General features: G+C 41.9%; 1 protein-coding gene across 2 annotated transcripts in view; it reads left to right on the forward strand.

Annotated features, from left to right (window-relative positions):
* Positions 1-14115, forward strand: part of WARS1 (tryptophanyl-tRNA synthetase 1) — a 44596-nt gene that overhangs the window by 8549 nt on the left and 21932 nt on the right. For both annotated transcript variants that reach the window (XM_011716997.3, XM_011716998.3), the window contains exons 2-4: positions 183-356; positions 8049-8262; positions 9296-9404. In XM_011716997.3, coding sequence (XP_011715299.1) covers positions 246-356; positions 8049-8262; positions 9296-9404 — 434 coding nt within the window. In that variant the 5' untranslated portion in view covers positions 183-245. The remainder of the gene's footprint in view (positions 1-182; positions 357-8048; positions 8263-9295; positions 9405-14115) is intronic.

The following is a 14115-nucleotide window of genomic DNA, read 5'->3' on the forward strand; positions in this document are numbered from 1 at the left end:
TGGCCCCGAATTTCTGCTTCTCTTTTTATTATATTATCCATGTCCTTTATTGTAACTCACCTCACAACCTTTTCGGAAAAAAGGACTCAATACAGGAAAGGAAAAACAGCTACGATGTTTTGTTATTCTCTCGTTTTTCTTCTCTCTCCTTCCCCGTGCCCCCCACCCCGCCCCGCCACCAGTCTTGACTGTCTGCTGAACGAAGCCTCTGACCTCAGGCTGGCCGTGAACATACTTCCTGAGAGATGGCAAACATGCCCAACAGCGAGCCCTGTGCCTCTCCGCTGGAGCTGTTCAACAGCATCGCCACACAAGGGGAGCTCGTGAGGTCCCTCAAAGCGGGAAATGCGTCAAAGGTACATGATTTTGCTGGATTCTCCACGAAGGCAGCTGAGCCTCCCAAGTCTGTAGGGTTGTGTTACTCTAGAATAGATGGTTTCCTCAATGACTGAGGTGTTTTGGTTATAATTTTTTTTTTTTTTTTGAGAGGGAGTTTCACTCTTGTTTCCCAGGCTGGAGTGCAATGGCGCAATCTAAGCTCACTGCAACCTCTGTCTCCCGGGTTAAAGCGATTCTTCTGCCTCAGCCTCCCAAGTAGCTGGAATTACAGGCATGCGCCACCACAACCAGCTAATTTTGTATTTTCAGTAGAGATGGGGTTTCATCATGTTGGTCAGGCTGGTCTCAAACCCCTGACTTCAGGTGATCTGTCCACCTTCGCCTCCCAAAGTGCTGGGATTACCAGCATGAGCCACCATGCCAGCCTTGGTTATCGTTTTAAATGTATTTTTCCCTTTATCAACATTGGGATGCCTGTGGTGTAAAGAGTCAGGGGTTCTCAAAGCCTTTGTGAAGTACAGTGGCCCTCCAACCCACCTCTCCCTATTTCCTGCTCAATTCTTTTAGCCGAACTTTTGGTTATGTACGCCCCATATCTGTAAATATTCTGCTTATTATATTGTTCCTTGTTGATTTTCAAGTTGGGAACTTTCAGGTGGAAATGAAGAATTCGTACTTCCACAACCACTTGCCATCCAGGCAGTCTCCCCGTCTGTATTGCAGTTGTAGTTAGGTCAGTATCTGTACACTGACATTATTATGACCATGGAAATAGACGTGGACAGCTGAACCATCAAGGATAGAATGAGTACTCTAACTTTCTCGCCCAGCTTTTGTTTTCTCTGGAGTTAATATTTGTCTTAATTTCTGTTTGCTTGACTTTTATGTCAGTGATACTAATGATAATGTATCTCCAAGCCCTTTCCCTGTCCAATGAATCTCCTTTCAACACACATCAACTAGTCCATCAGGTTCATCTTTTTGAGGAGATCTCTCCCAAAACCTTCTGCCTGCTTCCCGCTGGACTGGTGACTCTTGCGTCCTACACTGCCCATCTTGGCGTCTTTCTTCACTGTCGACCCAGGGGTTTCTTTCACCCCTGTTGATTGGGTGCCCCGTTTCCTGCTCCTTCGTCTTATTCCTCTTTGCTTTACTCTTCGGGCAGAGCAAATCTTCCAATTGTTTCTGAAAAAATACTGCAAAGGAAATATTTCTGGGGGGATCTTGCCCATCTGAAAGTGTATGTATTTTACCTAGAACCCTACACCAGGTGTAGGGTGTAGGGTTCTAGCATGGAAGTGATTTCCCCTGGAAATGCTGGAGCCACTGCTCTACTGGCACCTAGCTTCTGGGCTTGCTGCAGAGAAGTCAGTTGCCATTCCTTTGTTTTTTCTTTTTGGAAGTTGGCAGGATCTTCTTTGTTCCAATGTTCTGGAATTTCATGGCATGTGGGCTCAGTATGCCTTTCTTCCCTGCCCCACCCCCCGACCCCGCCCCGCAAGATGGAGTCTCGCTCTGTCACCCAGGCTGGAGTGTGGTGGCACAATCTCGGCTCACTGTGACCTCTGCCTCCTGGGTTCAAGCAGTTCTCCTGCCTCAGCCTCCCAAGTAGCTGGGATTACAGTTATGTGCCACCAGGCCCGGCTAATTTTTGTATTTTACTAAAGATGGGGTTTCGCTGTGTTGGCCAGGCTGGTCTCAAACTCCTGATCTCGTGATCTGCCTGCCTCAGCCTCCCAAAGTGCTAGGATTACAGGCGTGAACCCCCACACTCAGCCTGCCTTTTAGACTAGAAACTCATGACCATTAATTCTCAGAAATCATGATTTCTTTGATCTCTTCTGTTTTCTCTCTTCACAGACTTTTTTTTTTTAATTCAGAGAATGTTTCTCTGATTTTCTAACCCTCCTATTTTCCATTTCTGCTGTCATTTTTAACCTCCAGGAGCATGTGTGCTCCCTGAAGTTTCCTCATAGCACTCTGCCCTGACTTACAGTACAGTGCCACCCTTTTCTGAGATCTTTTTTTTTCTTTTCTTTTCTTTTTTTTTTTTTTTTTTGAGATGGAGTCTCGCTCTGTCGCCCAGGCTGGAGTGCAGTGACCGGATCTCAGCTCACTGCAAGCTCCGCCTCCTGGGTTTACGCCATTCTCCTGCCTCAGCCTCCCGAGTAGCTGGGACTACAGGCGCCTGCCACCTCGCCCGGCTAGTTTTTTGTATTTTTTAGTAGAGACGGGGTTTCACCGTGTAGGCCGGGATGGTCTCAATCTCCTGACCTCGTGATCCGCCCGTCTCGGCCTCCCAAAGTGCTGGGATTACAGGCTTGAGCCACCGCGCCCGGCCTCTGTCTGAGATCTTAATGGTAGTTTTCCATAAGTCCTCTACATCCTTTATAATCTCAGTTTCTTCCATCTTAATTTGTTTCCTACCTGCCTTTCATATTAGAGGCAATTCTCAAATGTTTGGTGTTTCTTGGCTGTTTGCTTGTGTTTTGGGGGGTGCAGTAAAAACTGCTGGATGTACTTTTCGTTGGGGAGGAGCTTATCAACATGGGTTCCACTTCCTGGAGAGTGATCAGGCTGCTCCCCTTTTGTTGGGGAATATCTTTCGTGTCAAGGTCTTTAGATGATCTTTTCTTTTGTCTTTTTTTTTTTTTTTTTTTTTTTTTTGAGACAGAGTCTCGCTCTGTTGCCCACAGGCTGGAGTGCAGTGGTGCCATCTCAGCTCACTGCAAGCTCCGCCTCCCAGGTTCATGCCATTCTCCTGCCTCAGCCTCCCGAGTAGCTAGGACTACAGGCACCCGCCACCACGCCCGGCTAATTTTTTTGTATTTTTAGTAGAGACAGGGTTTCACCATGTTAGCCAGGATGGTCTCGATCTCCTGACCTCGTGATCCACCCATCTTGGCCTCCCAAAGTGCTGGGATTACAGGCGTGAGCCACCGCACCCAGCCTGGATCTTTTCATTAGTTAAGTGAGATTCCCTAGAGAAAGCTCCCCCAGTCCACTGTTCAGAGGGGGTGAGTCCCACTGCCAGCATTCTACAGCTGAGTGGGAGAGAAGGGCTGGGCTGTGGGATCCTTCCCCGAAGCTCCTTATTCTCTGTGTGCTGCCAGTGCCCCAACTATGCAGATTGTCCCCAGTCTAGGGACCTGTAACTCTGTCCTCTCTCGACGTGAAACCTTGGAATGGAGGGGAAACTGTGACACTCCCAAGGGGGTCTCAATAACTTCTTGAAGAGACTTCAACCAGCACTCCTGTTTTCATAACCCGCTTTCCCCCCAACTCCTGTAAGCGCCCAAGGTCACTAAGGTCTGAACCTTTGGGCGATTCCATAGCAGTGTACACTCGGTCACGTTCCGGTATTTCCACGGTGTCTTAGCATTTGTTTTTCTCTCATGCTTTTAGGCACTGGTCATTCATCAGCTTTTCAGCTTCTTTGAAACCTTGTTGCTGTCGCCCTCTTCTTGTTTCCTTTGTCCTTGCGGGATTATGCTTTAAAAAAAAAAGTCTCGGCTTTTGTTGTAGTAGATTTCAGAAGTGTCATCATCAATATGTATCTTTAACTAGAACATAAGCATTTCATTTCCTTCCGGGGTGACTCCACTCCTAGGTCCCCCAGCTTCTCTATGACTTCCATCACTTCTCTTTTTTTTTTTTTTTTTTTTTTTTGAAGCAGAGTCTCACTCTGTCACCCAGGCTGTGCACTGGCGCGGTCTCAGCTCACTGCAACCTCCGCCTCTTGAGTTCAAGGGATTCTCCTGCCCCAGCCTCCTGAGTAGCTGGGACTATAGGCACCTGCCACCACACCCGGCTAAATTTTGTATTTTTAGTAGAGACGGGGTCTTGCCGTATTGGCCAGGCTAATCTTGAACTCCTGACCTCAGGTGATCTGCCCGCCTCAGCCTCCTAAAGTACTGGGATGACAGGTGGGAGCCACCACGCCCAGCCCAACTTCCATCACTTTCAACTCCTGTTACCTGTTATCTTTTCAAACACCTTGCTTGTCACCAGATGGTGTCAACCATCTCACATTCCCCAATAGTTTACTTTGACTATTTGGGACCCTGATTTAAACCATTATTTGTGTGTGTGTGTGTGTGTGTGTGTGTGTGTGTGTGTGTATTTTTTGAGACAGGGTCTTGCTCTTTCCATGTTGGAGTGCAGTGGTGCAATCCTAGCTCAGTGCACCCTCGAACTCCTGGGCTCCCACCTTAGCCTACCAAGTTGCTGGGATTATAAATGCAAGCCACTGCACCCAGCTCATATTTTAAAGGAAATAAACAGTACTGACAGAAAGTAATGTCAAAAAAAAAAAGAAGTTACTTTTTCACAGAAACAGATTTACTCACCAGGTAGGGCTCAAAAGATTAAACCAAGTTATTTTAAAACAAAGGGATAAAATAAATAAAAGACCCAGTGGGGTTATGTAAGCCTATCATTTTGGGAAGTTGACAGTGATATTTTTGTCCATTAATATCAAATTCGAATGACACTTAGTAAATGTTTTTGGTTTGTAATTCTTAGTGACTGCAGTTATGTTCATTATTTCAGTCAACTTGATACATTTTATAATAACTCTTCCAAGTGTATCATTTGACTAATGCAGTTGGCTGGCACACATTAAAGACATCAGAGGTTACACAATGAGACCAGAGTTAAGTGATGAAAAATTCAGAAGTACATTTGTATCTGACCCTGAAATGTCTTGGTAGTAGAAGCACTTGATGTTTTGGAAATTTTAAAAATTAACTTTTAGCAAAATAGTTTGAACCACACTGGGAGTGCCAGTTCTCTGAGAGGGCACCACCAGCTCTTCCTTGGCCTGCTGTTTATCTAGGCCATGGACCTCAGTGGTCCTTTCTGCTCCCGTGTATCTAAAGAATAAGAGCCACGTCCTTCAGTAGCAGCAACTCATTAAAGCGGTGAGTTTCCTAGGGAGGAATAAGTCAGAATCTGAGGGCTGTGAGGGGAAGTAGTTTGAACAGGACTGAAGAAGCAATGCTAGGTCTTAGGTATTAAGAAAGAAAGCAGAGCCTTTTTCTTCTCCTTTTTGTTTAAGTAACTTCTAAAATCAAAATATACCATTCATACAGAAAAATATGCTAATCATAAGCAGGCACCTCACTGAATTTTCACAAAATGACCACACCTGTGTAATCATCACCCAAATCAAGAGCAAGCATAGAGCACCTAGAAGCCACCCTCACGCCCCTCAGCCTCTGCCATGACTCCTCCCACCAGGGGTAGCTCTACCTGTGTTTGAACTGTATGTAATCAGGTAGTATACAGTTTTGTGTCTGGCTTTTTTTTTTTTTCTGAACATCAACTTTTGGCCAGGCTCTGTGGCTCATGCCTATAATCCCAGCACTTAGGAGACCAAGGCAGGAGGATCGCTTGAGGCCAAGAGTTTGGGACCAGCCTAGACAACATAGTGAGACCCTGTCTCTACAAAAAATTTAAAAATTAGCCAGACATGGTGGCATGGTGGCACACACCTGTAGTTCCAGCTACTTAGGAGACTGAAGTGAGACCCTGTCTTAAAAAAAAAAAAAAAAAAAAAAACTGATGTTCTGGGGTTTTTTGGGGGTAGGAGTCTCACTTCATCACCCAGGTTGGAGTGTAGTGGCACAGTCTCGGCTCACTGCAACTTCTGCCTCCCAAGCCCAAGCAATCCTCTCACTTCAGCCTCCCGATTAGCTAGGAACACAGGTGTGTGCCACCATACCTGGCTAATTTTTTCTATTTTTGGTAGAGACAGGGTTTTGCTGTGTTGCCCAGGCTGGTCTTGAACTTACGAGCTCAGACGATCCGCCCGCCTTGGCCTCCCAAAGTGCTGGGATTACAGGCATGAGCCATTGCACCCAGCTAACATCAGCTTTGAATCCTGTTTCAGTGTCCTGGTTCAGACACTGATTAAGACTGATTATAAGAAAATAGATAAGGTGAGCCTGCTTGTCTTATTTCAGTGCTATTCCAAAATGCAGATGGTCCTTGAGCAGGGACGTTGGTTAAATGTTTGACTTTCGCACAGCCTCCTAGTTACAAGCAGAATTAGACCAGATAGAGTATGAAATGTCAACAAAGCTAGTTATTAAGGGATACTGACCGCAGTGTACTTCAAAGCAAGGTAAGCCTTCCCATAAATAATTGGATAGATTATAGGTACTAAACTTACTTTTTGCAAGTACTGAGCCTAGGTACTACAGAAATGAGATGGGTGGAACATACTTACCTGTCTAACCTGGGCAAACGTCTCATCTATGAATTGTATCCATTGGGTTACTGATTCCACAAATCTGGCTCATTTAAATGATGAGTCTCAGATAATTTTTTAGTTTGAAACACAGATCTCTCCAGAATCGCAGTCCTCTGTGGCCCAGGTGCTGTATCTGATGGAACTGTTATCTCTGAATGGAGGTTGATGTTTATAGAACATTCTGTATATGGTAAAAGGAATTTAAGGAGATTTAAAAGAAAGAATGTTCTGTATAAACTATAAGTGGAAATGTTTGTATTTCCCTTGGTAAGCAAATTGGACTGTGTATATTCTTTGTTTGTGATCTAATCTAGCAAGGCCAATTACCGGAATAGAGCTTTAGGGCATAGAGTGACTAATAGGCTTAATTAGGCCTGCTTTTCTAAACTCCAGGCTTCTAGGGATGGCCACTATGAACTCCTGCAAAAGAGTCTTTAATAGACTTCCAGACTACCCAAGGGTGCATTTTACCTTTGGTTTTTTGGTTTTTTGGTTGTTGTTTGTTTGTTTTTTTTTTTTTTTCAAGATAGTTTGATAAGACTCTAAAATGTGGTGATATAACTATTTCCCAATGAATCCCTCCTTAATTTATAACCTGAGAGCCTACATTTTTTGTCCTTGCTTTTATCTGTTTTAGTTGCTCTTACTATCCTTAGTGGCATCATTGGTTAAGTTTCCATAAATACTCAGCCGGGCGCGGTGGCTCAAGCCTGTAATCCCAGCACTTTGGGAGGCCGAGACGGGTGGATCACGAGGTCAGGAGATCGAGATCATCCTGGCTAACACGGTGAAACCCCGTCTCTACTAAAAAATACAAAAAAAACTAGCCGGGCGAGGTGGCGGGCGCCTGTAGTCCCAGCTACTCGGGAGGCTGAGGCAGGAGAATGGCGTGAACCCGGGAGGCGGAGCTTGCAGTGAGCTGAGATCCGGCCACTGCACTCCAGCCTGGGTGACAGAGCAAGACTCCATCTCAAAAAAAAAAAAAAAAAAAAGTTTCCATAAATACTCATCTCAACTGTGTGGAATGTAAAAACTAGTTCCAACACAGAACTCCAGGATACTCAGTTAAAGGAGCTTGTCACACACATTCTCTGGCATCAGTGGTGTTTGAGAAATCTCTAGTATATGAACTTTGTCATAAATGACAGTGTATGTTGTGTCACTGCTACTGTCCCAAAGTGTTCGTGGTAGCACTAGAATAACAGATGAAAATGAAGTGTTTTTGAGCCAATGACTTGCTGTGATTCTATGGGTAAACTCCTTTACCTCTCTGAGTCTTAGATTCTTGAGCTGGAAAAGGACAGTGACAACAGTGCCCGCCTCGTAGGGTTGTGACACTAACTAATGTAACGTGTGTGAAAGCATTCAACATAGTGCCTGCCATAGAATAGGCATTCAGCAAATATCAGCGATTAGTAATGTTTTTAGCCATCACTTTTGTTTCCTTTCTCAGGATGAAATTGATTCTGCAGTAAAGATGTTGCTGTCGTTAAAAATGAGCTACAAAGCGGCCATGGGGGAGGATTACAAGGCTGACTGTCCTCCAGGGAACCCAGCACCTACCAGTAATCATGGCCCAGATGCCGCAGAAGCTGAAGAGGATTTTGTGGACCCATGGACAGTACAGACGAGCAGTGCAAAAGGCATAGACTATGATAAGCTCATTGGTACGTCCTCTGCTTTCTTTCCAGAAAAAGCTTCAACTTTTAGAAGTGGTCCCATTGAGTTGATTGCATTGATGTTTTTAAATTTTGAATTAATCATAAATTCAGTGAAGCTTCAATGCCAAGTAAAAATGGATCCTAAAACCTTTTGATTGTGCATTATATTCCCAAAGGATTATTTTAAAATAAAATAACAAAATATATTTCAAAATAATGATCTATAGTAGACAGCTTAGTAGAAGCTTTTCCCCTTTTTTGAGCGCTTCAGAACTTGGGAAAGGTCTATTGAAATGGCCGTTTATAACATTTAGTAGCTACAAGTCAATCATAGATTACTTAGGTTTCCCAGTGATACTGACTATGGACCTAGAAGGCTGGAAGTCAGCTTAAGAGCGGTGACTTCTCACAGCGGGCCAGTTCCCACCATCAGGCCCTTCCTTGAGGGCCTTCCTGCTCAGAAAGACTGTTGCCATTCCATTGAAGTCTTTACTCTGAGATCATTACTAATTGTCAGAGAAGAAACAGAACTAAAATGTTTTCATCTAAGTCAAACCCATTTTCCATGATTTGAGTATAGACTATCAATCTATCAATGAAGGAAAATTCACTTGAAGACAGACATTAATTCGGTTCAACAAATAAAGAGTGTGAGCAATCATGGTTGCCAATGAATATAAATTTTACCTTAATAAATATATATATACATATTTTTATATGTGTATGTTTATATTTTGTTCAAAAGTTGCTAGCTGGACTGCATTGTGGGTATGTTTCCCATCAGAATCCAGTCTCAGGCAAAACAGCATTTTGTGTTGTAATTTATTTCCTGTTTTGTTGGTTGTGTTGATCTCAGATGTTGTTTTAATACAAAGACCTTTTACTTTATGTTGGGGGTAAGGACCTTTAGCAGAAGGCCTAAAGAGGTTTGTGTTCATTAAGATTGTGCATGGATCACTCACTTTTCACCCTCATTTCAGTAATATCTAATCACTAAACCTCCTGCCACCTAAGAAAGTCATCTCTTCCTTTTTTCCAGTTCGGTTTGGAAGCAGTAAAATTGACAAAGAGCTAATAAACCGAATAGAGAGAGCCACCGGCCAGAGACCACACCGCTTCCTGCGCAGAGGCATCTTCTTCTCACACAGGTCAGGGGCTCTTCAGCACAGGCCTTCTCGCCTGTCCTCTTCTTTTAGTTCAAAAAGTCACAAGACACTCCCTTCATAAGCCACCTGGTACTGTGGGAAAAGTGATGGCCAGCTGTCGGAAGACTGACATCCATCTTCTGTCCTGTCAGTAGCCCACTGTGGGATCATGCTTGTCCATTCACCCTCAGGCTCTTAGTTTTTTCATTTGTAGATTGCCCACCTCACAAGGTGAGAATCATATTAATAGCAGATGAAATTCTTCCCAGATTACTTGCTGTGAATAAATTATAAAATGTCATGAAAACAAAAGAGAATAATATGTCCAAGTTCAGCATTTCCCACACGACAACAGTAGGCTTCCTAAAATTCCAAACCCTCTTCCTCCTATTGTATCAACTTGCTCATAAATAATACCAAGAGACAAACCAACAGAGAATGCATGGAACAGATTATCTGTACCTTAGGCCATAAATTCCATGCAGATAACATCAAGATATGGGCAGGTTCCAAAAGAGTTTCTGCCTCTCCCAACCTACAGTTAATCTGGGTTGAGGCAGCCCCATTTTTGAAGCTGTGTCCATGGAATTTATGATCTGAGGTAGGATTGTTCTGTTCTACTGGTGCGTCACGGTTACAGGAGAACACCCCCAGGACAGAGCCCAGCAGTCTGCCCAAATACTTCAAATTCTACCTGCAAAGAGCTCCAGGCCTTGCTCAACCCACTTTCTGGGCAGATTAAAGTATACAACTAAGTGGGTTTTAGTATATTCACAAGGTTGTGAGACCATCATGACTATCTAATTCCAAAACATTTCATCAACCCAAAAGGAAACTTCTACCCATTAACCCATTTATGCCAGAAGTTGCAAAAATTTTTTGTGAAAAATCAGACCTTGGCAATCACCTTGAGCAGTAAGATATAAATAACTCCCACAAGTTTAGCATTCCAATTATGGAACACTAGGTATAAATGGGTTAACAATCATTCCCCACTTCTCCCTCCCCACTGGCAACTATTAGTCTGCTTTCTCTATATCTAGATTTAGGCATTTCATATAAATGGGATCATATAACATGTGGCCTTTTGTGTCTGGCTTCTTTTACTTGGCATAACATTTTCAAGGTTCCTCCATGTTGTAGCATGTATCCATACTGGATTCCTTTTTATTGCCAAATAATATCCCATTGAATGGATATATCTCATATTTTGTTTATTCATTCATTAGTTGATAGACATTTGAGTTATTTTCACTTTTTGGTTATCAGCAATGCTGCTCTGACCATTTGAATACAAGTTTTTGGGTGGATATATGTTTTCAATTCTCTTGGGCATATACCTCAAAATAGATTTAATGACTTATATAGTAATTCCATGTTTAACTCTTTGAGGAACTGACAGACTTTTCTACAGCACCTGTATCATTTTACTTTCCCACCAGCAACATAGGAAGCTTCCCATTTTTCCACATCCTCACCCACTCTTGTTATTTTCCATGTTGTTGTGTTTTATAGCCATCCTAATGGGTGTGAAATAGTATCTCATTGTGGTTTTGGTTTGTATTTCCCTAATGACAAGGATGTTGGGAATCTTTTCATGTGCTTATTAACAATTTTTATATCTTTAGAGAAGTGTCTATTCAGATCCTTTGCCTACTTTTTAATTGGGTTGTCTTTTTATTGTTAGCTATAATAGTTCTTTATATATTCTGGATACTAGTTTCTTATTCATATATTACTTGCTCTCATTATATAGGTTGTCTCTTCACTCTACTGATAAGTCCTTTGAAGTATAAAAGTTTTTCATTTTGATGAAGTCCAATTTATTTTATCTTTGATTGATTGTGTTTTTGGTGTCATATCTGAGAAACCACTGACCAATCAAAGGTTGTGAAGATTTACAGCTATAGTTTCTTTTCAGAATTTTGTGGTTTTAGCTCTTTCATTTCAGTTTCTGATCCTTTTTGAGTTAATTTTTGTTATTTGTGAGGTACAGCTCCAACTTCATTCTTTTGCTTGTGGGTATCCAATTGTCCCAGCACTCTTTTTTCAAAAGACTATTCTTGGCCAGGTGCAGTGGCTCACGCCTGTAATCCCAGCACTTTGGGAGGCTGAGATGGGCGGATCACGAGGTCAGGAGATCAAGACCATCCTGGCTAACACGGTGAAACCCCATCTCTACTGAAAATACAAAACATTAACCAGGCGTGGTGGTGGGCGCCTGTAGTCCCAGCTACTCGGGAGGCTGAGGCCAGAGAATGGCATGAACCCGGGAGGTGGAGCTTGCAGTGAGCCCAGACCTCGCCACTGCACTCCATCCTGGGCTACAGAGCGCAACTCTGTCTCAAAAAAAAAAGAAAGAAGAAAGAAAAGAAAAGACTATTCTTTCCTTACTGAATCTTTTGGCATTTTTGCCAAAAATCAATTGGCCATATATTTAAGGATTTCATTCTAGACTCTCAATTCTATTCCACTAATTTATATGTCTATCCTTATGCTAGTACTACATAATCTTGATTACTGTAGCTCTGTAGTGAGTTTTGAAGTTAGAAAATGTGAGTACTCAAACATGGTTCTTTTTCAAGATTGTTTAGGTGTTTTGGGCCCCTTGAATTTCCATATGAATTTCAGCTTTTCCATTTCTGCAAAAGCAGCAGCTGGGATTTTGATAGGGATTGCACTGAATCTGTAGACTCATTTGTAGAGCATTGCCATCTTAAAATATGAATTCATCTAATCCACGAACATGGGATGTCTTTTCACTTCTTTCATTTCTTTCATTGATGTTTTGTAATTTTCAGTGTATAGGTTTTGCACTTCTTTGGTTAGATTTATTCATAAGAATTTTTATCTTTTTAATGCTATTGTAAATGGCATTTTCTTAATCTCATTTTCAGATTGTTTGTTGTTACTATATAGAAATACAACTGATGGCCGGGAACGATGGCTTACGCCTCCCAACACTTTGGGAGGCCAAGGCAGGTGGATCACTTGAGGTCAGGAGTTCGAGACCAGCCTGACCAACATGGTGAAACCCCATCTCTACTAAAAATACAAAATTAGGCAGGCTTGGTGGCAAGCGCCTGTAATCCCAGCTACTCAAGAGACTGAGGCAGGAGAATCACTTGAACCCAGCAGGCAGAGGCTGCAGTGACCGGGGATCGTGCCATTGCACTCCAGCCTGGGCAACAAGAGCAAAACTCTGTCTCAAAAAAAAAAAAAAGAAAAAAGAAAGAAATACAATTGATGTTTGTGTATTAATCTTATATCCTGAAATTTTGCTGAGTTTATTAGCTATAATGCTTTTTCTCTTTTTGCTGATTCTATAGGATTTTCTACGTATAGGATTATATCTCCTATGATTAGAGACAGTTTTACTTCCTCCTTTCCAATTTGGATTTTTTTCTTTCCTAATTTCTCTGACTAGAACTTTCAACCAACTAAACTAACCGGCCAACAACCTAGAACGTTCAATAGGATGTCGAGTAGTAGTGTAGAAAGTGAGCATCCTTGTCTTATTCCTGATCTTAGGAGAAAAGCTTTCAGTAAAGACTGAATATACACCATTTAGTATAATGTTAGCTGTGGGCTTTCTATATACCCTTCAACATGTTAGTGTTTTTATTATGAAAAGATATTAGATTTTATCAATTGCATTTTCTGTGTTTATTGAGATGATCGTGTGGGTTTTGGCCTCTGTTCTATTAGTATGGTATATCACATTGACAGGTTTTTGTGTGTTGAATCAACCTTGCATTCCTGGAACAAATTCCACTTAATCATGGTGTTAAAAATCAATTGATTTTCAATCATGGTGTATAATCCCTTTTATATGTTGCTGGATTTGGTTTGTGAGTTGCTGAGGATTTTTACATCTGTGTTCATAAGGGATATTGGTCTATAGTTTTCTTTTAATGTCTTTGGTTTGGTATCAGGGTAATACTGGCCTCATAGAATGAGTTGGGAAGTATTTCTTATTCAATTTTTTTGGAAAAGCTTGGGAAGAATTGGTGTTAATTCTTTTTTGAACATTTGATAGAATTTACCAGTGAAAATGGGGTTTTGGGCTTTTCTTTGTAGAAAGTTTTTTCATTACTAATTCAGTCTTTTTGTTTGTTCCAGATCTGTTCATATTTTCTATTTCTTCTTGGGTTCATTTCAGTAGTTTGTTTCTAGGAATCTGTCTATTTCATCAAGATTATCTAATATGTCGGCATACAGTTATTCATAGTATTCCCTTATACAGTAATCCTTTTTATTCCTATAAGATCAGTAGTAATGCCCCTTCTTATATTCCTGATTTTGGTAATTTGAGTATTTTATTCTACCCCCCCAACACACACACACCCAGTCACTTTAGTTCAAAGTTTACTAATTTTATTGGTTTGTAGTCAACGTTTTTTATCTTAGCATTGCATGGTTCTTCTCACTGCCTTTGTGACTTATTTATTGACTACAGTATAGTAATCCTGTAGCCACTTGGCTTAGGAAAGCATAGGACCTGAGGCATTTGCCCATTCTCAAATTTCAGACTGCCCCTCTGTCTAATTTTGTCATCTATAAAATTAGAGATTAAATGAGATCTACCATGCACAGTCAAGCTTCAAGTGGTGGGCAGGTGACTGGGTTCCCTCAGTAGCTGAATGAGCCTCTCCTGGAACCCATCCTCATAAAACAGGAGCTCAAAATTGGAGCCCAGTAAATTTCTGCACGC

Source organism: Macaca nemestrina, chromosome 7 (assembly GCF_043159975.1).
Source record: "Macaca nemestrina isolate mMacNem1 chromosome 7, mMacNem.hap1, whole genome shotgun sequence".
Taxonomy (NCBI): Eukaryota; Metazoa; Chordata; class Mammalia; order Primates; family Cercopithecidae; genus Macaca; species Macaca nemestrina.